Genomic DNA, 26,399 nt, shown 5'->3' with positions numbered 1-26,399 from the left:
GAAAGGAAGGAAAGGAAGGAAAGGAAGGAAAGGAAGGAAAGGAAGGAAAGGAAGGAAAGGAAGGAAAGGAAGGAAAGGAAGGAAAGGAAGGAAAGGAAGGAAAGGAAGGAAAGGAAGGAAAGGAAGGGCCATTTTACATTTTATGTTTCCTGGAATGTTTCCTAGGATAGTTTCTCATGAATGACATTTCATTTAGTAAGAGACCAGACTTTCTCACAGTATTTTTCCAAATGCACAATGAGAATAATGCTGAGATTGCAGAACCCTAAACTGGCAAATCTACCTAAGTGCTGCAGAGTACCATGTATATTTAACAGAGTGACTATGGAAGTAGCATAACTGTTTTCATATGCCACTTTAATTTTTTGAGTAAAAGGTTGCTGTTGTTGTTTTCCATTCAAAAAAAAAAAAAAAAAGAAACATTAAGCCTCAAGTAAACCTCACACAACTGGCAGAGAAGCAGAGCAGTGATCCACTGATTGGATTAGCTGTATGCAGCCGGGTTTATTCAAGAAACTTAGAGTGATTCAGGGAAAAGAAAAAAAAAGTGGGATGGGAAGATAAATACATTAATAACATTTCCTACACTTTGTGAGGGGAGTATTTTTAGAACCCCGGTGGCACACGCTACGACTATCTTAATTCCAGAAAGAGACCGTCCACGATGTCATCCATCCAATTTAGCCTTACACATTTTGGATCTCAACATTAAATAAATTCACTTTCATGTTCTTAAGCATCCCTGTGTTCACAGGCACTCTGGAAACTATTCACTGCAATCCTCTTCCTCTCCCGTGTCTCCACAGAGAATTACACAGACCACAGTTTTAAGAAAAACAGTTTATGAGTCAAAAAGACTGTTTGGGGAAATACAAAGTGAATGACAGATTTGTGATACAATATGGGACTTGCATATGTATGTGTAGAGGCATATAGGTTAAATTATTGCCTGATGGATTTCCCATGGCAGTCAAATATAGGCAATCATTCTGACCTTTTAAAAAGTTGCTCTTTGGTACTCCGGTGTTGAAAAACAATCATTACAAATTATTTTCTGTAGTAAACAGATGGCTCACCTTTGTAAAGGAGCTCTCAAGTGTTCAAGGGCATGGATAATGATTCATATATTTCCTTACATCCCATCTGCTGCTCATGAGGTAAGGAAAAAGGAGAAATAACTGGAGTAGCCCTTACTCTGAATAGACTCTTGTTGCTAGACAGCCCTTTGGGCACTGAACATGAAATTTATGACAGCTATTGTAAGAATGATTTTGAACTCTACAGAGAAGCAAACAGAACTATACTGCTCATGTATTTTAGGTCATCTAAATCTGTTAAGTCAGTGAAAAGCAATCCAAGAAATTAATAAATTTTTATTGGACGCATCTTTTGGGAGTCTTGCCTAAGTAGCGTTACTACTTTTTGGCCAGAGTGGGAAGCAAAATTTTAATCTTTAGGGTATTTCTACTGCAAAGAGAAAATGATGAAAAAGTTGCTTATTTCTTTGAAGCAGCTTTTCATTAACAAGGTTATTTGCCTTTCACTCATGATTGAGCTCCATCTTAGCTCTTGCTTTGCTTTCTTCTGAGGACACATTTTCACAATTTTTTGTCCCACCATTGTCCACAGGCTCAGTTTGTTATATCTTTCTGCCTCTTTATATACAGAGACAAGGAAGGCTTACCATGAGATGTGAAGGACATCTCTGTGAAGGTAGCTGAATGGCAGTAATAATGACAACGTGGAAATAAGGAAAGGCTACAGGCCTGACAAGGTTTCTCAGTACTCATGGGGACCGCTAGTTTGTGCCACCCCATTGCCACTGCTGGGGCTACCAATACTAGAGTAAAGCTTCCTGTGTTAAATTAACATTCACTTACCTGCATGGACTTTTCAGCCCACACGTGCTTTGCTGCGACTTAACTCAAAGTGGTAAAATAATCTGTATTTCTGCTGGAAACAGCATTTCCTGCTTTCCCAGTTGATTATAGTGAAGTTTTGCCACTTCTTACTCTAAACAGAATCTTACGGTGCAACATAATCATGGTGTCAGAATGAAAAATTAAGTGATAGTTTCAGAATTATATATTCTGGAATATATTTTTATATATTATATATTATTATATATATAATTTTTAAATGAAGACTATTTAGTTTTGATTTTTAGTATAATACAGTATTTTTTTCAGATTCCACATAAGTAACATATCCATACACATGCATAAAATCAATATTTTGATCACTGATTTACTAACTCTTTCAAGTAGAAAAAATCCCTTTTTCAGCTAACACTACCCCTTCAGTTCAGCTCTGCTACAATGCTACTTAACTAATCATTTCATTTTAATGATACTATGAAAACACTATGAGCTATACTTACAGTCCTAATTACTCCTACAGGGATCTAAGGGGGTACTTTCGAATATGTTAATCTTTTACTCAATATACTATAAATTCAATTAGCAAGCTATATGGTTCATACTTAGATTAATATACTTTACAGAAATTCTTCATTAGTGACAGGTGTACTAAATACTTCATTCCTGTTTGTAACAGCTGCTACCCTAATTATGATTTATTCCAGCAATTAATGTTAAGACTTTGATATAATGTAAGATAACTGTTGAGTAGCAAATAGAAGAGAGAATTAACAGTACATATATCATTCTCAAGAAGTTAATATCAACAACTGTAACTATCTTAAATTAAAAAATATTACACTTTTCCAGGCAGTGACTGCCCAAGTGACATCCAACAGCAGAATTTTAATGATGGTACTTCTTGGATCTTTTGGTTCATTGTCCCAACTTTTTTTTGTACAATGAATACCTCATCTGTCCCTGTTTTTTAGATTTAAAATGTATTTAATTTTGAAAGGCTTAACACACAAGGACAAGTCTAAACATTCTGAAGAGAGAAATTAGATGTTTAGGAATTCCTAAGGTAATTAAAAAGTGATTTTTTGTTGTTGTTGTTTTGCTTTGTTTTTCTGAATTATGTCATAAATATGGAGTTTTATAGGCTTGGTCTAATTTATTCTTTGAAAAGTTGTTAATTTCCTCTATCCAAGCAAGAACTTGAATATGCTGATTTATTAAATATAATATTCAAGATTGACATTAACAACTACAGTGTTCAAGACTGACATTCTTAAAGTAGTTTTGCCTTTTCTGAGTCTTCTTTTAACCTGTCAAAGAAAGAACCCAAGTGTTCTGGTTGATTTCAATGCAAGCGTACAGAAGCCGCATTATATCACTGTCCACAAGTATAGATTTCTTCTTCTCTTACATTCTATTTATAAATGAAAACAGATGAACTCAATAAAATGTAAGTCTACAGAATTATGGCTTCCTTTATTCTAGTGGCAAAGAAGTTTATACATAATTGGCCCCTAATTTTATCCAGTGGCTTAAACTTTTTCTTGAACTCCAAAAAGGAACCATTCAGTTTAAGAACCTGATGGTTTCGTTTCAGTGCAATCCATCATATTTTCTAATGCTAGCAAATATGGATCAACTGAACAGCACTGACCTACTACGCTATCTGATTCTTGAGAAAGCTTCCCTTCTTCAGGCTCAAGCCTAAAGTCTGGACCAGTACAATGGACCAAGAAAACCAGTAGCTTTATCAATAACAGAGACAGGGTGGCTTAAGAAGATGGAGGCCAAATTCTCCTTTCACATTAATGATGTCAGGAAATTGAATCTCCTTTATTGGAGAGCAGAACTTTGCCTTCTGTTATGCCAGTACAGTATTAGTAAAACATACCTCTTTATACATTTCACAGTTACATATCAAGTTTTATTTGAGATATATGTTAGAGTTAAACGTTTTAGTTTCCTTCCAATTACTCTGTTGGCAAGAACTACTTTGTGTTTATTTTGTTATTTTGGGGTCAAACAATAACTAATTACGATAACTTTAACTTAACAATAACTTTATGTGCTTCCTGGGCAACTCTAATGAAAACCAATTCTAAAAAGCGACTGACATGCAAACATATGGGAGTACCATGTATTTTTGAGACACACAAATATATGGTAGTGATATGTATATTTGAGACACTAATAAAGTCAAAGGTAAATAGGAAAAGTCCTCCCCACTAGCTCCAGAACAGAGGCCAGATCTTAATTTCACATAAATTGGCACAAGTCCATTAACTTCAGCAAAATGACACGGATTTTACATTCAGTGAGTTTCTGGCTTTTCAATATGGGCACTATTTCTTTCAAAGCTACAATAGAAAACACAGTAATAAGAATTTAATTTGTTATCAGTTTTGCTTTTACCTATCAATTGTCTTTTATACATCAGCGGGGGGAAAACAAACAAACAAAACAGTAGATCTATTTTACCTATGGCAACAGTGCAAAAATAAGGCATCGACTTTGAGACACTAAAATAAACTCCTCTGACAGATCACGGAGAAAGGAATTCACAACTAGAGAGTAATCACTGCCTTATATAAGATACCTATCACAAAGTGGAATGATATTTCAATAAATAGCATTATTAGAATCTACTGAAAACATTTAATAAAGCAGGCATACCTTGATTTTGTGTGGGTGAGCTATCCCTGTCCCTGAGCCTCTGCTTAAGGGGCAGGAGCTCCAGCCCCAGCCATGCTGGGGCTTCCCCTGAAGTCACTCTGGTTCTCCAATATCCTGTATGTAATGGAGAGCCCAAACTGGATGCAGTATGCACACATGGCCTAACAATGCTGACTAGAGGGATAGAGCCCCTTCTGCTGACCTATGGGACATGCTCCTGTCCATAGGAGCTGGATATTCCCAGCCTCTATCACTGCACACTCGGGGTTTGTGCTCAGCTTCCTGCCCACCAGTCCCCAGACCTTTCCAGAATAGCTTCTCCCCAGTATCGCTTTAACAGGTCAATCTTTCCCAGCTACAGCACTTTGTATTTATCCTTGCTGTATTTAATAATGTGCCCATTGATCCTTTCCTCAAGGCTCTCTGCCCACCCCTGAATGGCAGCCCTTATCTTGAGGATATAGAATGCCTGAGTATATAGAATCCCTGATTTCATGTTGTGCATGCCTGACGAGAGTGCATTCCATCATCTCTTCTAGCTCAATGATAGATATGTTCAACAGCACAGGTCCCAGACAGACAACTTTTGTGGCTGGCCTCTAGGTAGGATATGACCCACACTAACTACTACCCCCTAAGCCCAACCACCGAAGCAGTCATTTTCTCATCTACCTGTCCCGCACCCCAGGCCACAAGGCCCCTACTTGGATTTACCCTTCTTTTTGTCAAACTTTTTTCTTTTTGTCTACTTTACAAAGTAGAGCTGTGTTTTCATGTAAAATCTTTTATTTTATTCTTTATAGCTCACAAACTGTGAATGGAGTAAAGGAGACTTAAGATAAGGAAGCCAAAGCTTCTTTACAGAATTTATCCTGTTAGTGGACTTACTGATACACATCTGAATTTAATATGCTGAAATATGACACCTCATTGGGATAATAAATTTATGCTTTTAGGGTATTTCTTCAATTTCCTTTATTCTTTTTCATTTTTATATTTTAGGTCATATTATCCTCCTGTGCCATGCCAAATTTAAAATATGACCATTGCAATTAAGTACATGTAGCTCATACTTTCTTCCCACCTCAGTTTGGTTACTAAGTCTGCCACACTAGCAGCAGCATAACTTGGTTCACCAAACTTAGGCTATAATTTTTGATACTTTGACAATGGTCTGGATTGATAGGATTGAATTTTAACAAGTTGTGCATCTCTTTTTTTGGAGATTTTGTCCAAAAAAATGTCTGTAATTTTTAGACCATGATTTCCTTTCAGTTTAAATGCCTTGCAAATTTACTTTTTTTCTTTTTCAGCAAGACTGTAATATTAGTATCATGCAAACAAATACATTTTCAATAAATGTCTTATTTAAGGGGAAACTTCCAGCTTGTAAAGAACCCCAAAGTGCAACATAATGTATTCCACTTTATATTTTCAACAAGAGACTTCCATTTTTCCTTTTTTTTTTCTTTTTTTTTTTTTTTTTTTTACCCATTTAAATTATTAAAGGTAACATTTCTTTCAGACTTTGGAAGGTTATCAATGACTTAATGGTTATATCTGGAATCTTAAAGCCTTGTGATTGTATCTTAGACATTCTTTTGATTACATAATCCAAATTGCTTTGAAAGCTCTATCTACTTTCTTAGTTTCCATGAAAACCTTTATAAGAGCAGAAAATGTATTCTCATTAACAAAATAAAAACGTAGTTGGTGAAATCATCAAACTAGGATGCAAAAAAAAAAATAATAATATTCTTGTTTCTAGGTACAGGCAAGGAAAAACTGTGGTTGATGAGGTGTCTTGGAAAAGTTAACGTTATCAAACAACGGACATTTGGTTCCTGTTGCAAACTTTGGCAGAGACAGTCTAGCACTACAAACAGTAGTTGTTCCACTTGTTGAGAGTGTAGCTTCAACCTTTTTAATCAGCCATACTAAACATATTATAATTTTATCATCATGAAAATATGACCTTTATTTTTGTACTTGACTCAGTCACTATGCTTTTCACAAGAATGGTGTAAAGCTCCAAGTAAAATACTAATAATAATAATAACAACAATAATAATAAACAGATTTGTTTGGCAAATTTAAACATTTGACTGCCTTCTTGGTTTCAAAGAGTGACTATCTTCTTTCTGCCATAACTTGAAATATGTTCAAATGATGAAATAGATATTTATATCTCTGATCTGATGATTCCATTGAAAATAATTGCATTTTCTTTTTTATACAAGTATTTGGGTGGTTCTTTCACTCAGACTCTGACAAGAAAATCATATTAAAAAAAAAAAGAGAGAGAGAATGATGTTGGGAGGGTCTTGGATCCCACCAGTGACTAAACCAAAGTCAGAAACATTATCCAGAAAATTATTAGCTTTCTGGTGGTTCTGCAAAAAGAGCATATTACAAGGGGGACACAGGAGAAAAGTCAGGAGGCTACATAGGTCATTCTGAGATAAATGAGAGTTGGCTGGAACTGGAAGTAGGGCCACAAGAAAACAAATTCCTGAGGAAAGAAATAGCATCCTTGGTTATCCCTTATGAGAGAGAAGGGCCACCTTTGTAAAACAGTTAGTTCGTCAACACAAAGTCTGTAAAATGCAGAAGCCACTGTTTCTTATCCAGGCACAAAGAAAACCTTTTCAGAAAAGAAAATCCAAACTCCTCTCCTTAATCGATTTTTCAGTACAGAAAGAAAGTAAAGATGTTTAAAGAACAGATTTTAAATGCAGCTCTGTCTGTCAGGACCAACTGAAATCCCAGCAAAAATAAAGGACATTGAACCACTCAAAACCTTTCAAGGTTATCAGGGATCTATCCCAGATACAACTGTTACCTGAGATGGAAACAAGATTCAACTGATATTATTATTTTTTCTATCCCAGCCGCAGAGTTAACAAAAATCTGCCTAACCCTCTGCAGCACTTGGACAGTATTCAGCCAACAAACCAAGAGATCATTACTCTTTACTACAAACATCGATATGGGTTTCAAATCATTTCATTAATATAACTGGGCTATGGAATTCACTGCCACAAGTGTAAATTTAACAGAATTTCCAGAATTTTCTAGTCTGTCTGTAATCTAAATATTGACAATCATATGAAGATTAGGAATCATTGTTTGGAGTAATCATGTGAAAAGCTGCTGAAAAGGTAAAGTCTCCTTTGATCAAACACTAGGTTAGGTTCTTTGTATTCTGCTGCTAGCATGAATCCTCCATGACTGTTTCAGTCTAATCTTTTGTCATTCAACATCTACTCATCTTTAGAACTCAGGTATGATTTGGCCATACTTTATGTAGATGATGAATCAGATCTGCTTCTCTCTTACAACATTGTATTCAGGTTGCTGGGAAAAAAAGATTAGTCAGAAATGCAAGTCACAGCATTAGGAGAGTCTTGGAGATATATATATATATATATACACACTTTTTTAAATATTATTTTATTTTATTTTTTGTCAGAAACACTATAGGAAAGCCAGAGATGGGCAGGTCACAGTAGGAAAACAAGCTTCTTTGAGAAAGTATAAATACTGGTTCTAGATCAAAGGGCTTTGAATGTTGTATAACAAACATTCTAAACCTCAGCTGGCATCCTACATGCAAGTAAAGTCTGTAAGCCATCACAGTTATTCAAATTGAAACATTTGAAAAAACCTGCATAGATACACTTACATATGCTAAAGCAACAACAGCATAAAAACAGCAATACGATCAATAAAAGATGAGAGCGTCTATGGCTTGTGTCCACACACCCAGACTGAAAAGAGTGGAGTTATAATTTGAACTCTGCAATAGATGGATAAGTCATTTATCCCCCCCCCCCCTCCCCTTTCATAAAGAGGTGATAATTCTAACACTCAACAATGCTCCACAAAGGAAGTTCCAAAAATACCACCATGGACTCATACATCACTGCCTAACACAGGATGTGCTTAATGCTAGTCAATGTACCACGATTCCATTAACACCTTCCTTTAACTGCTCAATTCACTAGCACATGATTCATTAATGTCAGAAAGAATATCTTGTAACATTATAAGACTATTCAAATTACTATTATTGTAATTGGCATCTGCCTAAACTACATTTACGTTTCCCACAGCTAACTGTGAGCATCAGATGTGACTTAAAAGTCACACATTTCTGGGTAGAAGTATGAAAAAAATATTGCGCTTTTCTGTGACTTTCTTTAATAGACTTTCTGGTTTGTGCTCTGGCTAAGACTAATTACAGCACTTTCTTTTGCCAGGATCCTATGACATACTCAGCGCCTTCAATTCCTACTGAGTTGAGTTGACAGCACTTCGACCTTCATCTTCATGTCACCCCAGCAAAGCATTTAGGAGGTTTGGGAGTAGTTGTTGTTTATCTCCTTTCTCTCTCATTAAAGTGATAATGTCAAGTTACCAACTGTAGTTCACAGCACTGGATGTTACCAAAAACTTCCTGAATATTTTCCACCATGTTGTTTTTCCTTACTTGAAGAATACAAACAGAAATTCTGTCTTGAAGGTGAAAACTGCTGTGAAATCTCTGATCCCTTCCAGTAATTTCTGTAAAAAGTTACACATTCACATTTGCTTTTCTAAAGTCTCACTAGCCTTTCCACAAGGAAAAATAAATCATCTTCACTAATGACCACTAATCATCATATCGAGTTAAAAAAATAATAATAAAAAAAATTCTCAAGTCTGTTTTTCCTTTGATTTTGTCTTTGGGGAATAGGTTCCAGTTAACACATAGCATACCCCTCTTTGGCTAACCAGCATTGGCTGGAGGTGATTTATCCTACTGCCATTACCTAGGTAATTTGCCATGTATCATTACACAGTTGACCAGTGATTTGGGAGTCCCAGCAGTATCACTGGGATGCGAACCTAGTGAGAACCTACTATATGAAAGCTGAAGTTATTATACTGCTCCTCTCTCAGCTATTTAAGCCACTTTTAGGAGTCCCTGGAGCTTGCTCCTTAAAGGACAGTATTTATTTTCCATGACAGTTACAGACTTAAAAGCCCAGGGCCTGATCCAAAGACTCTTGTAGTCAATGGCAAACTTTCTGCTGACTTCCTTTGCATCATGGTTTCACAAACCATTCACAGCAGTTACAGCCACAATAAGGCCTTATTTTAAAGACACAAATGATAGTTCATAAGGGATGAGCCCTAACATCTATCCCTACTGCTGTTAACAGCCGAGGAAAGGAAGAATATTCCAGAGCCATTATATTGCCAATTCACAAACAGGTGGAAATAAGAACCACCTTGACTTCAAGTCCTCAGTTTTGTAATTTGGAAATAGATTTGTCTCTTGCTTTTTCTCTCTCACAAACACTGCATATTCATTTGAGAACTAAAAAAATTAATAATTCTATAGATTTGCACGGTGAAGAGAAGTCTTTGAGTTTCAATGGCAGATGAAAACATACTCTTCCTTCCAACTGGTCAGGATTTTGTAGATAGAGTCATTTTTACATAAAGTTTGCAAGTTTCAGCTCTGACTTCCTAGTTATAATTCTGTTTAAAATAAAAAAAATAAAAAATAAAAAAATAAAATAAATAGGAAAAACGCATGTAGCCAGGCTACTCACTGAAAAAGTGTATGGCTTTTGCAAATTATCCTGATCTGCAAACAAATGATTTCAAAACAGATACAACCTATATATGAATATTTTTCTTTGTGATGGAGGAAATTTTAACATACCACTAGACTTTTTTTAGATCATGAATATTACTTCTTTAGTACAGAGGCAGTTTACAGAGCCCCAGATCTGTGATTTATCCATTATGTTTGCTCATATTTAAACTCTAGTGTTGTACATTTAAAACATCTTTTGTTCTGAAAGTTCTTAGCTACAAGAAGGGCATAGAATCCAAAGAACAGCAAGGTTACAATATGGCTAAATCACTCATTAGCTTAATTTTTATATTAAAGCTGCTTTGGGGTTTATAAGCCAAAGAAGGTTTGTCCCATTACCAGAAGGAAATGAGCATACACCTTGAAATGACTAAGAACATTTAGAGCACAAACTGTCATCAGGCTGAGAGACGGTGTTTTCAGTAACCAGAACTGAGCAATGACATATAACAAAGGCTAGTAAAATAATACAACATGACAAATATTCTCAAAGATTTTGAACCATTAACTATAACAGAACTACTATTAAATAAATAAATAAATAAATAAATCAGTAGAAGATCTTCTCTGTCTCAGATATGGCACAAATGATTCCTTTTGAGATGAAATGTAAAGTTCTATTTTTTCTCTAATATAGGTATATAATGCAACACGAAAAACTATGAAGTACTTTTACTACTGATGAAAAACAAGAATAATAAAAAAGTATCCAAAGGTAACTTCCCTCTCACCCACTACCAACCCACCCCCCAACACTCCAGAATGAAAAAAAAAAAAAAGAAAAAAGGTGAAAAAAATGAAGGGGGGGAGGAGGTGGACTAAATAAGGAAAAAAAAAGGAAAAAAGGAAAAAAGGAGAGGAAAGAGTGAGAGGGATTGAATAAGTATGAATTGTAGATTTTAATTTTTGCACATAACAGAACGAAAGCAACCTCTGAAAACATTGTCTGTTCCCAGAGCATGCATCCTCCTGTGTTTCCTCTTGATTCTATAGCTAGCTCTACGATCTTTCAACTTGAATACCCTTGTTTCACACCTACCTTACAAGTGACATATGTTTAAGTTATTACATTATGCACGTGTTCATATGACATGCCAGAAGTTCATGTTTCTGATCTCTAAAGAAAACAACGGCTTCCTATTACCAGTTAACCAATATATTGTGCATGTGAGCACACCACAGTACAACTGTGGGGAAATTATATGCATCACTAATACACTTCTTTGACCAGTGCCAATATTTCCCTTGTGTCTAGCTTTTACACTGCACTTGTAAAAACTCTTCTGAGGATGCTTCTACCATATTCAATTCCACAAACCAGATCTAAGCACACCTTGGGCAGCAGCTGCATACAACCCTTTCTAGAGAATTCCCCAAAAAGGTCAGCTATGCTTGTTAAGATGTTTAAGGTGTCTGTTCCATTTAAATCAAGTTTTAAAGAAATGAACAGAGTGTAGTAAGAGAGAACAATTCCACATAAATGAAAAACATGTGGAAATGTTCAATAGGTCAACTATGTAAAAACGTGTTATATACTGTGTTTATAGGTATTTTATTCACAGACAAGGCTGGCATTAGTGTTTTATTGATATCCTAGTGAAAAGCACATTAATCTAACTAAGGGTTGCAAACCCCTTTTCTCCGTATTTTAATATAGACCACATAATAGCATAGTAACACAATTGTCTTTGAAAAATTAACTCACACATAATTTACATTATATTTTGACCATAAATCACTTCTGCTTTTGTATCCAGATTTGTTTGCAGGTGACCTCTGAACATTTCTGAACTTAAAAGTTGTGATTATAGATCCAAAATCAGAATTCTATAGTGCAGGCTCATCTTCAGTCAAAAGTGCCGGACATCTTACTGCAACTAATTAGACAATCTGATCCAAATAATGTAGTGCCAAATTTCTTTGTGCCTGAGAACATTCAAGTTTTGGCCGAAAGCAACTAAGCAAAGTGTAAACATTGAGGTCCAAAGGAAAAAGCCTTCATATAACAAAGACCTCGAGAGTACAAAAAGAACTACACCCAGAAGAAAGAAATCTTATGAGAAGGGAAAATTTGTGCCTGTAAATAATCTTTGCTTTCAGTGAAACTACATGTTATGATTGTGAATAAAATCAGATTTGGATGCAGTAGTGCATTGAAGCTTCTATTTCTTGCTTCACTGTGAGGTGGGTTTAACTGCACTGTGCTCTACAGAATTGCCTAGGAACTGCAGACACCACCTGAAATCCTAGAAAACCTCTTTTTAGATCTTGTTAGACTTGGAGCATTTTTAATTGTGTATCTGAAAGCAAACCACATTTGCATAGTACTGGAAATATATTAATGCAGCACATCATATTTATGTTTGTCCCTATGACACATGCCCATTCCCAGCAAAGATGAGTAACCAGTTAGGTACTGCTATATACCAATTTGGTACTATGCACCACTTCAGAACGCCAGTACAATACTTAGGATTCATTTTAAACTATCATTTAAACTATCATTAATCTATCTAATCATTAAACTTAATCTACTAATCATTAAACTATCATATCATAAACTATTTTAAACTAAACATTTTAAACCTAGGTAGCTGTCCTTGTCTTGCTTTACCACAAATGTACATAAAGAAGTGGAAGTCCTATACTTGAATGCACGAGCAACTATGCCAGGAAGTTGTTAGCTGTGGGGCTCATAACTTAGAAATCTGCTTTCTATTTACACCTGCTCCAGCCAGAGTCTGTACACCAGTTCTCTTCTCGAAACAAACCTTTGATTGAGATTGGAAGGTTTGATGGAAGGTGTGAAGTCTGAGTCTGAGTCTCTCAGCAACTGTTTCTTTCAGAAGCAACCACTGATATTGAATTTTATTAGTAGTATTTTTCTAATCAACAGGCATGAATGGTACAAACAGTCAAATTTAATGAGATGTACCTGTAGTATAATTGATGTTATAGACTGATATATTTGTTATCTATACCTCTATCTATAATAAATATGCTTGATACCTAAACCTAGGATATAAACCTACAGTATAAACCTTGAATATAAATGCTCTTGATTTCCACTTACTAGTTCTATACTTGGGACAAAAAAAAAATCAATCTAAATACTAAAAAAAAAAAAAAACAAAAATTAACACTAAACACTAAATGCAGATAATTTTCAAACTATACCTTTATTTTTGAAGGGATAGCACCTTTATAACTTCTTCTCTTCCCACATATATCAAAGTTATTTAAAAAAGCACACAGGAAAATGTCAGTTATGAAAATTATCTTGTGCGCATACTTAATTCCATTTGTAACACGGTACAATAATAACATTTTATTTTGAAGATATTAAAAGGATAATCTCCACCCTTTCAGAAAACAGCAATGAGGCCTCAATAAAAACGCATAGACTACACAAATTAATTAAAAGAAAAAATGGAAATCAGGGACAGACAGTCAGCTGCTGGAAATGCTCCACTGATTTGGACTCATTTCTTTAAAAAGGAAAGATGACAAACCTTCTGATCCTCAGTAACTGACATTACTCCACCATTCACACAAAGAAACATAGTTCAGGTTCTATATTCAAATTAAGTGTTCCTATGTCAACATTCTTCAAGTAATTTCAAATCCTTTTCAGCCACTGATTTTCCACTGAAGAGCATGAATTCACATATTCCATAAAAGTATATCCAGAATCTCAAATGGTAGCATTTATGACAAAGATCTTGGAAAACTTATTTCAAAACGCTGTAGAAGAATGAAAAGAACGACTACTAGAATATTGTGTTGCTTTTTAAAATTGCTGCTAATGGTAATTATTTGTTATGATAAAGTCTTTTGATAAAATCCATTTTATCAAAGGTTTTATTTATTAGAAGACATGGTTCTATTAAACTTACTTACCTAGTTTTGCCATGGTAAATCCAAAAAAAATCCTCCCTCCATTTCCTCCTTATACTTGTTTCAAAGGTAAATTACTTATTTGCTGTTATTTCCTTTAAATTATACTTAATGTCTAATCCAGAAATTAAATAATGAATCCATATTCCCTTGTCCTCTTCAATCTTTGCAGTGTTTAAAAGATTGCACCATCCCATAAATATAATATATGCACATATGTAAACAGCACTTTTCTGTCTTGAGTATCAAATGAGTACCTACCAAGCAAAAAGGAAAAAACTCTAAATTAAAAAACATACAAAAGAAAGTATTATGCATGTGATGGATATTAGCCTCTTCGTTACTGACTACATGATTATGTACACCAGTGTTGATGCACATATATTGACTATTTCAGCACCAAAAAATCACCCTAGGATAACTAAAATTTTCTCATGTCAGTCTCCAGAATCTGAAACTGGTATTGATCAGTAAATTCCAGTATTTCACATATGTCAAGGTCATATGAAGTTTAGCACAATTCAGGACTCCCTATATTTACCATCTACACTATAATAAAAGGTATCTCTTTTCTCCCCTTCCCATCCCCTTTCCTCTTCTTGTTCAATGAAAACTGAGAAGACAACTTCAAGTCTCAAAGATCTCAGGAAACTGGAATTTGATGAAAAGCAATCTCATCAAAGGAGTAAAATGGTCTGGTCTGCTGAGTTTCAAGTGACTTTCTGATCTGCCTATTTGGATTTTTCCCTCCTTTCTTTATCCAGTAACAAAATCACATGCAACAATTTTATTACTTCTCTTAGAAATTAATCTGAAAAGTTGCATACTCCCCAGTTTCTGTATTAACCTAGGCCACATAAAATATGGCATTTCAAGGTATCTCAAGGATCAAGTCAAAGGAGTTTTGTACCTAAGGTTTTCCTCAATTAAGTTTCATTTGTTTTTTTTTTCAGAAGTTTTATGATTCTCCAATATTCTGATCTAATTAATTTGCTGGACTGAATCAATTTGGATGTCCTTGGGCTTTTCTCATCAACCAGTTGCTTCTTTGTTTATTTTTCTGTAGCTCTACATGTGCAGACAAACCAACACAGACTTTGGAGGCAGGGCAGAAAAATGGCAGAAATTTTGAGAGAACTGACAGAAGAAGATTTATCAGGGAGAGAACAGGAATTAGTAGTACATCTTTAGTCTTCACATCATCTTTACCTCACAGTTTCCTCATAAATGCCCACACTTCCCTTCTTACTTTTTCCCAAACTTTAAACAGTCATTATCTATAATTTATGAGCAAATATTTTCTAAGATGCAATTACTTTCTGCTAGGCCATGATTTCTTCCCTCTTTCTAATTTTAACTTCCCAACTTCTTAGTAAGTGCCATTTATTTAGAATACCACACAGAAAATTTAATGAAATGGTATACATGAACAACAAATCTCTGACAGTTCTGGCAACTGTCTTTTCTGAGATAAAATAGATCTATTTTAAGACCACTGAATGCCTACCATTAAGCAACCAGAGGTGCTTACTTCCATTCTGCACATGAATACATGAAATGTTGCATAAAAACAGATACACATTTCAAATATTATAAAATTCCTTCTAACAAAACCCAGTTTGGGCACATATGATGCCCAAGATGAACAACCAATCTTGTGATTCACACGTGGTGACCGTGGTGCTGTAAGTTTCTATGCAGAAATCAAAAAAGAATTTGGGATCCAACTTACACACACACAGCTTCAAAGACGAGATTTCAAAGGAGGAACAAAGATGAAGTCATTAAACACTGCCAGTGAGGAGAGGACAATATATATGAGAGAAACATATGCAAACTGAGGTTGGTGAGACAAAGAAAACAGTGTTAGTACTGAGTACAGAAAGTGAGAAAAGTCACACAGCTCTGTCACAAGGCATAGATTTTGTTACAGGGCATATGATTTGCAACAGTGCTCTTAAGATAGAAACTCTGCAGGGCTTACTTTTGGGGTAAGTCATATCTGAATATGACTTCAGAAGTACTTTAAAGCAACTCTGCTCTTGCTGAACAACTTAAAGTCTCAAAAACAATTTCCTGAAGTAAACATTTAAACTACATACATTTTATTTCTCTGTGGTTACCATTTAACCCATGTATGTGGGGAATGGATGAACTGCAAGGGGCTTTAGTAGCCTTACTAGAATATATTTTAAAACATACAAATACTGAGAGAAGGAATAGGAAGTCTTATAATGAAAAGCATGATACACAGCTCAAAACCCTGAAAACAAACTGTTTTCTCTAAACATCTGGCTTTCTTTTGAGCGATTTTATGTCCTTAATAATAAATAAGTGAGGTTTAGGAGTGCCAGTTTATTAAGTATTTAAAAATGGCTAAGCCACCACAGCTGCCTGGATCTCACAGCACGTCCCAAATAGACCAAACGTTCCCTGTTGGTAACACTATATTCAAATACAAGTATTACTATTATGGATTGATACTAATAAACACAAGGTTTAATTTTAAATGGGGCTTAAAACTCCATTTCCTTCCCTTACCATTTGCTATTTATTTTTTAGCTACTGAATATTCCTGGACAGTTAGCAAAAATCTTAAACATTTCATCACTTTGCAGTGCTGGTGAAGGCTTCAGCTCTAACAGTACAATATTTCAGAATTAAAGTTTCTTTTCCGGAATCAAATAGGTAAATACATACCATGTCTGTATATTTTTCTTTTCAAACTTTCATTTTAGTTCATGCCTTACAGTTTTAACTCACTAATTCCTATCATCTGCACTGAGTCTGAGGGACAGTGAAAGAACAAGCTTTTAATGTCAGCACTTCTAGCTCCTATTCTCTTGAATAGACCTTTCACTCTTATAAGCCTATAATCGTTTTAATCATTTTGATTTAATTTTAAAAATTTGTAGACTCCATTTCTGACACTAGACAATGTTCACATCTTACCAATTATGACTTTTGACCCTTTGTGTACTCATTTGGATGAGGCAACCAGGAATTTTATTGCTTTGAAGGAAATCTCTGGATTAGAGGACAGATGAATTGTTAATAAAGCTTGCTTTAGAGAATCACTGCAGATCAAGTGCAGTCTGGAGAAGGAAAAGAAGTTAACTGCAGAGCTGTGAGTGCTCTTGGTTAAATCAACAGTCTATTTATAAGGTTAGTTAGATCCTATACTTATTCAGAGTCCATTTTAGTGACTGGATTGTAAAAAACAAAACAAAACAAGTTTGTTTCCAGTTGCTTGGACATGAAATATGAAAATCACAGAAAAGAAGGTTCTTCAAGAGTAGCTGTGTATGACCACCATTAATGACAAAGAGGACGGGGTCCATTGTAAATATGACAGATGTATAAAAACATAAGCTTCTCCCCAGAAATATGCAAATCTCAAATTATTCCAGTGTCATTGACTGTCCCTTCTCAAAATTAGAAGCAAGATCAAACAAAAGAGGGGCTAATTTTGGAGACCCAAAAACCCTAGTGAGAAGGTGACTTTTCCCTTCTGCTCATGATAAGAATAAATCCAATCCAATATAATGATTTTGAACAGTATGCTACAGCATGCGTTCTAGTATTTGGCACATGAATGGAATTTTTTTGCTCAACATTTTTGCTGTGATATAAAGATGACACTTAAAATAATTCAAGCCAAAAAGTTTTCCTTTAAAAAAATTTCAGTCATCTGGAATTTTTGGAAGAGAGTTTTATAATCTAAAAGCAGCCTGCATCAGAACTGAGCAAGTTAGCTAGATGAAATTTTTTCCTACAAAAGATGGCATGAAAAATGCTTTTTTGATTTTGAGCTAAATTTGTTGTGATAAACTACTAGAAAACCAAAGTTTGGAGCATACTAAATACACACTAAACTACTTGTAACTAACAATGGTTTCAAATGTTAATTGAAGTTATTTATTTTATTTTACTGCATCACAAAAGAGTTTGAATTGAACTAGTTTAATGTGTTTATATTCTAATGAATTATATATAACTGGAAATTGCTATTCTGCAAGTTTCAGTTTCATTTCTAATGAATTTCAAAAAGTCAAGAAAATTTCCTAGAGCATTTGATGTATCATTTTAAAATGCATGAGAAATAGGGTGCTTGTTACTCAAAACTATTAATTCTAGCATATTAGTCAGAATTAGATTGCATAAGAATCACCTAAATAACTATAAGCAATTATCTGAGTTAAGAGGTTATTTTCAACTTCTGTGCTAAATGGGTGGTATATTTCAAACATGCTCTTCTAGTTACTATTTCAATAAAGGAAGTTTTTGCCCCCTGAAGAACTTGCAGCTACTCATTTCAAACCTCCTCACCAGAAATACCCACCTCTCCAGACTTGCCTATGATCTGCTTCCTTGACCTATTCCAGACAAAACAAGTGAGGTTGACTTAAGAAAGAATTTTAAACAGTAGATAGGTGCTTGCTAAGCAAGGTCATTTTGACTGAAGCAGTTTAGGCAGCATTCAACAAGTAGTTCCACTCACGAGTCTAAATTGTTGTTAATCTCTGATGGGAGAAAATGAGAAGCCGGAGAGAAAAATGACATGCACCTTTGGAAAGGTTACAGATTGTTATTTCTTCTCCTAACACAGCAGAATGTAAAAGATTGTGGATGTCTGTGACCTATAAGCATCAGACAATCGTACTTGTGAATTAGAATGCATACGTCGGGAACAGAAATCTTTGGAAATGGAAACTTGTCTGGATTGGTTAAGTCTTCAGATACAAGCTGTTAGAATTGCTGGTCTTGTTTTCCTGTTTAATCTCTTTATGAGGAAGTCCCCAAGGCTCTCTTTAATTGTGTTTGCACAGCAAAGCAATGATACATCACATGTGGCAGCCCAGAAATATTTTCATGCTAATTAGATGGGTTTGTATAACTCTGATTAGGATACTTCTCCTGTCTTAACTCTACAAGTGGACCTCCAAATTTACATGTCAATGTAACACTTGCAGAATTTGCACTCACAGCTAAGAAATTACATTAGCAAAAATTTACCTCTGAGTTGTTTTATTTTCCTTTGCATAATTACATGAAAACACATTTTCATTTAACAACCTACCGTGGATTTATTCACAAACAAAAGCATGTCTGTTTCCCTGGTGATCACCCATTCAAGTATTAGAGTACCTAAGATTAAATCCAAACCTGTGCAGACGCCTAATCCTACATATCTTTTAAGAAAAGCAGATTGCACTTATTTTAAATTTTACTCATTTGTTGTTACCATGCTGCACAGTTTGCAAGCACAGGCAAGCAATATGAATAGTACATTTTATTCCTTAATCATTCTTAGCGTAAGAGAATAAATTCTCAGAGTAGGTACAGTTCTGCATGAAAACTACCACTCAAAGAAACTCAGTTTCTTTTGTGAAGCCTTACAGATGTCTACGGGTTTGGCTTTTTGTTTTTAATGTTTATATGATTGAGCGTTGCTCTGAGGAGTCCTGGGTGTGGCCATAAAAAACTTCTAATGGTTTCCACTGCAAACAAAAGGCAGTGGAAGGCATGTTTCAGATTGCAATCTAACAAAGTCACTTTATTTTACAAATATTTTTGGAAGGAACCACAATTAAAATTTGTTTTGTAATTCTAGACTAGGATGTGCTGCATTTGAATCTGCAAACCCAGATGAAAAAAAAAAAAAGTAAAATAAATACGTGAGTTTCCCATATAACACGAGTTGGTATTTATTTTGCAGCACTGCCACGTGAAAATGACAGAAAACCAAACTGCAGCCCCCCAATAGCCCTAGTCTGAGGAAAGAAATTTCATGAGTATTACAGAAGCATGTTGAGTTTAATTCCTATAAATAGACTCCATACACAGGCAATGCAAAATGTTGATTTTTACAAGCAAGAAAAGGCACCTCAGGCCTCAGAAGTAGAAACAAAGATTGGTTCCTCAAAAAGCTCAGCTCTGGTTTGTGAGGTTGCACCTAACAAAGCCCAGTAAATTCTTGTTTATATGTATCTTACATACAAATATATCCACTCTTATGTACTAACAGTAGTATAAATGTTTATAGATATCCTAATACAATACTCTTGATCTATTCTATAGTTGGGTAATGATCATAATCACACTAGATTCTCTGTATCATGTATAACAGCTTTGCTGAATATAGGTATTTTCTTAAGATACAGTTGTATAGAAGACAAAATACGTAAGCGAGTAAAAGTTACTTAGGCATGTTCATATATACTTTGCTGATTTAGGGACTGCATACTTGTCAGGAGTCTGACCTCCAATAAATTACAGGTTTTTTTCCATTTTCATAATATATTAAGTAATATTTATGTACACCAAGTAACAAGCCAACATGGAACATTTCTGTTCAAATTAGCCCATACATCCTGTGCAGAAATGTCCAAAATATGCTATCAGTATTATGCACCACAACTGCTAGACACAGAAGCAGAAAGTCATCAACAGTTCATCTTACAATTGGTTTGCATTGGTTTCTGCCATTGCCAACATGTGTTTCAAGTCAGAGGTGCTGGTTTGCATGTATACCCTGTGCCTATACTACTTTCATACTGTGATAGAATATATCAAAGCTTTTACACTACTTTGAAAAGACAGTTTAATAAAAGCAAATGAGCCAGTGACATTTGTAAAAGAAACAGCACTAGGCGCCCAAATTCCATTACATTTCAAAGGAATTTGAGCTCAACTCCCTTAAGGTCTTTAATGTAGGTTAGCTACATACCATTTATCAAAACAGTAACTATTTGATACCCACTTGTGTAAAGAAAGATGGGTGCCAAGAGGCAGCTTGAGCATCTTAAAGTCAGGGATTTACATATATCAATTTAACCTTATATACAGTGCCTCCACAGTCATTACCTAATAACTACTTTATTGCTTCCTGCCAGTGGCCTCCTCCACTCTACCACAGCCATTAAATAATGCACTCAGGCTCCCACATCTCTTCCACATCACAGGCCTAGCACTGGATCACTAACCAAGCAATTGTAATCCTAAGCTAATAAGAGTTCAGAAAAAAACTGAAGACCAGGACAGGTACGATTTATCCTTTCAAAAGGATGTGGAAGAATTTTCAAATTAAATCAACTGGGTACACCCAAAAGATTTTTTTTTATTTTTATTTTTAATATACTGACTTTGTAATGGTAAAAATAGTCTGAGACTCTACATTTTCTCTGAGAGAGGGCGATATTTGAAAAGTGGAGGCTCACATGTTTTCCAGGATATCTTTCTGCTGTCCCTGGGCATGGTTCTTTAATCCCATCTAGGCAGTTTTTCCATTCTTGAAGCGTATGGTTCTTCTTATATTTTGTAGGAAAAGCAATTGCCATTCTTATCACCCACACAGCGACAGCATGCAGTATTTAACACAAAAGTGAAGGAAACAAATCTATTGGACAACTACTCCCTCAGTATAGATCAGCAAGAAAGAAACTGACAGCAAAACCTAGAGGCTGACCTCATGTTGTTTTGTAACATAAGCACTCTCCACCCAAAGGGCAAAAGTCAAGGAGAGTTTGATTGTGGAGTCAAAATAGTCCTACCACTCTGTTATTTTAGCCTCCCTTTCTTCCTCCTGATTATTCCACTCAACATAATCTACAATGTTTAGTGATAAACCTGCTGGCACACAATTTATAGAGAAACAACACTTGACTCTCTCTCAGCCACTTATCTTTTTAAGCAATCAAATTAAAAAAAAATAATAATAACTACAATATATAGTGTCTCCTTGGTGTCTAGACTTTTTTTTTTTTTCCTTTTTTCCCTTTACTTTTTTTTTTTTTTTTTTTTGGTATGTGCATGGGACTTTAAGGCTTTAAGCAGAGCAATAGCAAACAGTTCTCCTTCCCAAAAGGACATAATAGATGCTTTTACACAGATCTGAAGGCAACTTGTAATGCATGGTTAACAGTGAAAAGTAATTGCAAAAGGACAGTAAGATTAAGTATCTTTGCCTGTTTTGAGGAAACCAAAGCCATTAACTTCATACCATTAATTAAGAATTTGTATCTCCTGGAACACAGTTCAAACAAAACAGAGATAATTCCCTTATAAGAATAATTTAAAGTAATAACAACAACTTTATTTTATAATTAGGCAACTGTAAGGGAAGCAAAGGGGAAGTAAACAACAAAAAAAAAAAAGAAAAAAAACTACTAAGGAAATGACTTTCTTATTCTTATGAATCTGGGGGAGACCAGTGAATGATGTGTAGTAAAAACAATGAAGAATGTGAAAGGTCTTTTTTAACCACTTCAGAAAAATAAATTCTACCACTGATTGACAAAGCAACACCTTCAGCACTTCTACATTATTATATTATGCATTGTACTATGAAACAGCATAATTAATCTGATTTTATAATTGGAAAAATATATGGATATGAACATATGGAAAATATGATTTTTTATTATTATTAATTGTAACCAGTACCCCAGCACTACATTTATGACTTGGACCTTTTAAAAGTCAACTTGCTATTCCATCATTAATATAACCAGTGATTAAGAAGACACTTTCCACTCAAAATTTAATTTGTAGACCAATCCTAACCACCTTCACAGTTAGACTGGTGATACAGCTTCTTATGGAGGTACACAAAGATCATAATACAGTGATGTATTTGGGTTTCTCATTCTGTGTCCATTAACATGACCAAAAAAGAGCTGAAGTACTTCCAAGAAGGTGTCAAAGAGCAACTGAACACTGGATTGCAAAAATATTAATATCTATTGCAACCTGCATTCTAGAAAAATAGAGGCCAGAGAAATTGTTATCATATTCGTGAATTGAACATAGTTGGTGGGTTTTTTTTGGTTTGTTTTTGTTTTTTGCTGAATGACTTTCACAGGAAAACAAAACTCGCTAATGCACAGGGAGCTTTAACTCATACTAGACAAAGTAGGGAAATAGTGTTTTTACATAATGAAACAAACCCAGAACAGAAAGTTATTTTAAATTTCATCAATAATTTTAGAATTTTCATATTTTTCAATTCTCTGTAGCTTGGGCAGAAAAAGATCCAGATTTGCACATCTATAAAATGTCAAAGAATGAATAATATCAGCTAATTCCAACCACAGATTCTACATGCGTATACATGGATGGCACATAAGCTGGTAAGAACCTAATCTGATTTTTTTTTTATGACAGGCTGAGTTTGCTGAGCTGAAATTTACAAAATCAGTGATTTACTTCCTTTTTTATAGTAAAAAAAAAAAAACAAAACACAACAACAACAACAAAAGATCATGTCTGATTTACAATTTTTCATTAAAAAACTCCTAAAACCTACAAATGATATTACCATTATATTCTAAAGTACAAAAAAACTGTCTTTAAGGAAACTCTTTTTCTATTATTTTAAAATTTAAACTAGCTTTTCATCAATAAGTCCCACAGAGTTTTGAAATTCAACTTATTCAGCATCTATAGTCCACATATGGTGTCCATTGAAGCTGACTGTTAAAAAAAATATATTATTCAAATTGAATATACTTGACAAAGATCTTGGCCTTCTGAGAGAACAAAGCTGAGCACTTTCTACTACATTTCTTCAACACGTATCTTATCTGTTTTTCATACCTTTCTAACACATATTAAAGGACAATATGAAATAAGAATAAAGCTATCCTAAAACCTAGAGAAAGTGCACTTACAAACAGTGACAATAACTTGACTTGGCTCATACATCAATAGGAATGAATATTATCGTGTGCTGGCCATATGCAATCTGTGTACAGCATTGGAACTATGGAGAAATAGCCAGGGGACTCATTTATATCTGTTTTTTGCAGATGAGAAAATTTATTAATATGAAAATTCATGGGGTGCATGGCTGTAAATCTTTGACAGAAGATTATACATGGAGACTGAAAAAGCCACATAATTATTGTAATACTTTGAGCCTAACAATGAACATCTCAGAGCTGCTACACCATCAGTATGGGGTGCCAAAGACGTAAATCTCCACATTGAATGAAAATTAAAATATTTATGTAAAAACATGAGAAAAGATGATTCAATTAGAGAACAAAACCCTTGCATTACAACCAATTGATTTATGATTTTTTTTTTCAATCAACAAATTTTTTTTTTTTGAGACAACAGTATTTTTCATCATGTTTCTCTGGAATAAATGACTTCCCCATCACAGTGAACACACTAATACATCGAAGGGCTTCAGAAAGGTAAATTTGATATTCCTTAGATACCCCATCAAGTAAACCAACACTTCACTAATTCCAAGCATCCTGCCTCCATAAGCACTCAGAAAAAAGCAGGCTCACCTCAGCAGAGTTTTACCAGTAAAAGACTGCCTCCTGCTAAGACAAAACATTTTATGATATTACATAGGCCATTGTATAGAATTTACAGTACTAATTAATAAACTAATGCATTTGTACAAGAAGATCATCCCTTTACAGAACAGAATCTTAAACACATTTAATTCATTCCTGCCCCTAAGCCTCCTCAGTGATTTGGACAAGCCTTTAAAATTCTCTCTGCCTGTAGTTTGTGTTCTCCTGAGGTGGGAGGTTCTGCAGTATCCTGAAGCAAAGGCTGTCTTCAAGACCCACCACTTGGTATTCCTGTTTCACTGTTTGAGTTCAGGCTACCCACATACCTTGCCTGTCCAGCAGCAATGAGGTCAAGCTCCTGCCAGCCCTCCTTCCTAATCACCAGTCTAATGACAACATTTTAAGGGCAGGCAAGATTAACAAGCCCCTGGGCCAGGCAGCATGCCTAGCTTTCCATGTGGCAGATAAGTGAGTATAGGATGTCCTCAGAGTTTCCTCTACGGGGGTCTCACTGAGCTGCCCTGGGTTCAACACTGAAGATGATCAACACCTAAGCTCAACAGATGTCAAACCTGATCTTTGTGCTTCTTGTGCACAGCAGGAGCAGACAGAACTTCTGTGTTCATATTTTCCAATGGAGAAAACAGAAATTCTCTGTTCTCCAATTTGTGAGGCTTAAAGGGTCAAACAGCTATCTTAGGCAGTATACCACTGAAAAATTATGGCCTCAGTCCAGACAGCCTAAATTCCACCTGTGTTCCTATGCCACAACCTGTGTCATAAACCTTCAGAAACATCTGGACAACATAAAGCACAAGGTAGAGATGTGTTAGGTAGAATTTAGGTTACCTATATTTGTTGTTGGTCCCCCAAGAAGAGACTTAAGTAATTAAGCCTCTATTGAGGAGACAGAGTCAAATTTCTCCGAAGCGTAACTGGAAAAGTTTACATAAAGAACAGAAGCTTGTATTAACAACTAGCACTACCAACTACTAGGATTTGGCAGCACATATAATGGAGCAAGGCACATGTGTGCATCTACCCCTTCTCCAATCCCAGCCTAGAGGATACATAACTTTTATGGAAGTAGGAGACAGTAATCAGTTCCTTTTTTTAGCTGGAATCAAAAACACGCTGTGCTCCTCTCAGAATATTCCACTGCCAGGCTGCTAACAATTTTCATCTGAGAACCTCCCCCTCTCAAGCATGCTGGGCATTTTGTATTAGACAGTCACTATTTATAAAATAAAAATCTTCCCAGAAGTACTCTCAGTTTGTAGCTTTTGCCCTCCCACTGACTGAAGTAGAGATTCAGCTGCAGAATAGCAAGACTTCAAGCATGCTAAAATTACTACATTGCATGCACACTAACACTGTTGTCTTGTATTGCATTATCTTCCTTCCACTTCCTCCTGTTTTTTACTCTGACTGAAAGTTCAGGCACAGGATTCCTTCCTGCTCTCAATATACAGCACCTACTATCACAGGGTCATGGCCTGTGAAATGAATCCCAATGCACTACAACATTGTAAACTACCATCCGGCCTGTCAGAGCAAATTAACTAAGTATATTTTGGTGATGCATAGTTCCCAATTGCATCTTAAGCAGTTTCTCTTACTGATTTATGAAAGCCAGTTTTCCACAGTGAATTAGATCGCTATTAGTGCAAATTATTGAAATTCCGACTTACTTATGCAAAACACTTCACAAGTAGATGCTCTGCTGCTGCAAAATTGCTTCAACAGAACAATTTATACCACTGTCTGCCCCTTTATCCACACCAACCTCACCCTCCTCATAAACACTCCAGTTGTGAGTGTCTGACGATGCATATGTTTACCTGAAGTCTCCATTCTGTGGAAGAAAGTATCTATCAGGCTGAATGCCAGAACACTTAGTAAAGTTTCTCCCTTGTACCTTGACACTGTACAAACCTTGCATAGGAAGGTGGAGATGACGAGAGAAGGTTACAACCTATTCATCTTTGC

The 26,399-nt window shown here is 35.2% G+C and overlaps 1 protein-coding gene across 8 annotated transcripts in view; it reads right to left on the bottom strand.

Moving 5' to 3' along the window:
* Positions 1-3,161: 3,161 nt before the first annotated feature.
* BBS9 (Bardet-Biedl syndrome 9) overlaps positions 3,162-26,399 on the bottom strand; it is a 289,323-nt gene continuing 266,085 nt past the window's right edge. For 5 of the 8 annotated variants that reach the window (XM_080582937.1, XM_080582922.1, XM_080582935.1 and 2 more), the window contains one exon: positions 4,498-4,664. In XM_080582937.1, coding sequence (XP_080439063.1) covers positions 4,513-4,664 — 152 coding nt within the window. In that variant the 3' untranslated portion in view covers positions 4,498-4,512. Of the gene's footprint in view, positions 3,188-4,497; positions 4,665-13,284; positions 13,945-14,100; positions 14,355-26,399 lie in introns of those variants that run through there. The other 3 variants (XM_080582936.1, XR_013947654.1, XM_080582925.1) reach the window with 3 other exon arrangements.

The sequence above is a fragment of the Anser brachyrhynchus genome, assembly GCF_964034855.1.
Source record: "Anser brachyrhynchus genome assembly, chromosome: 2".
NCBI lineage: Eukaryota > Metazoa > Chordata > Aves > Anseriformes > Anatidae > Anser > Anser brachyrhynchus.
The sequence above is the reverse complement of the archived record's forward strand: the minus strand, read 5'-3'. Positions and strand labels throughout refer to the sequence as shown.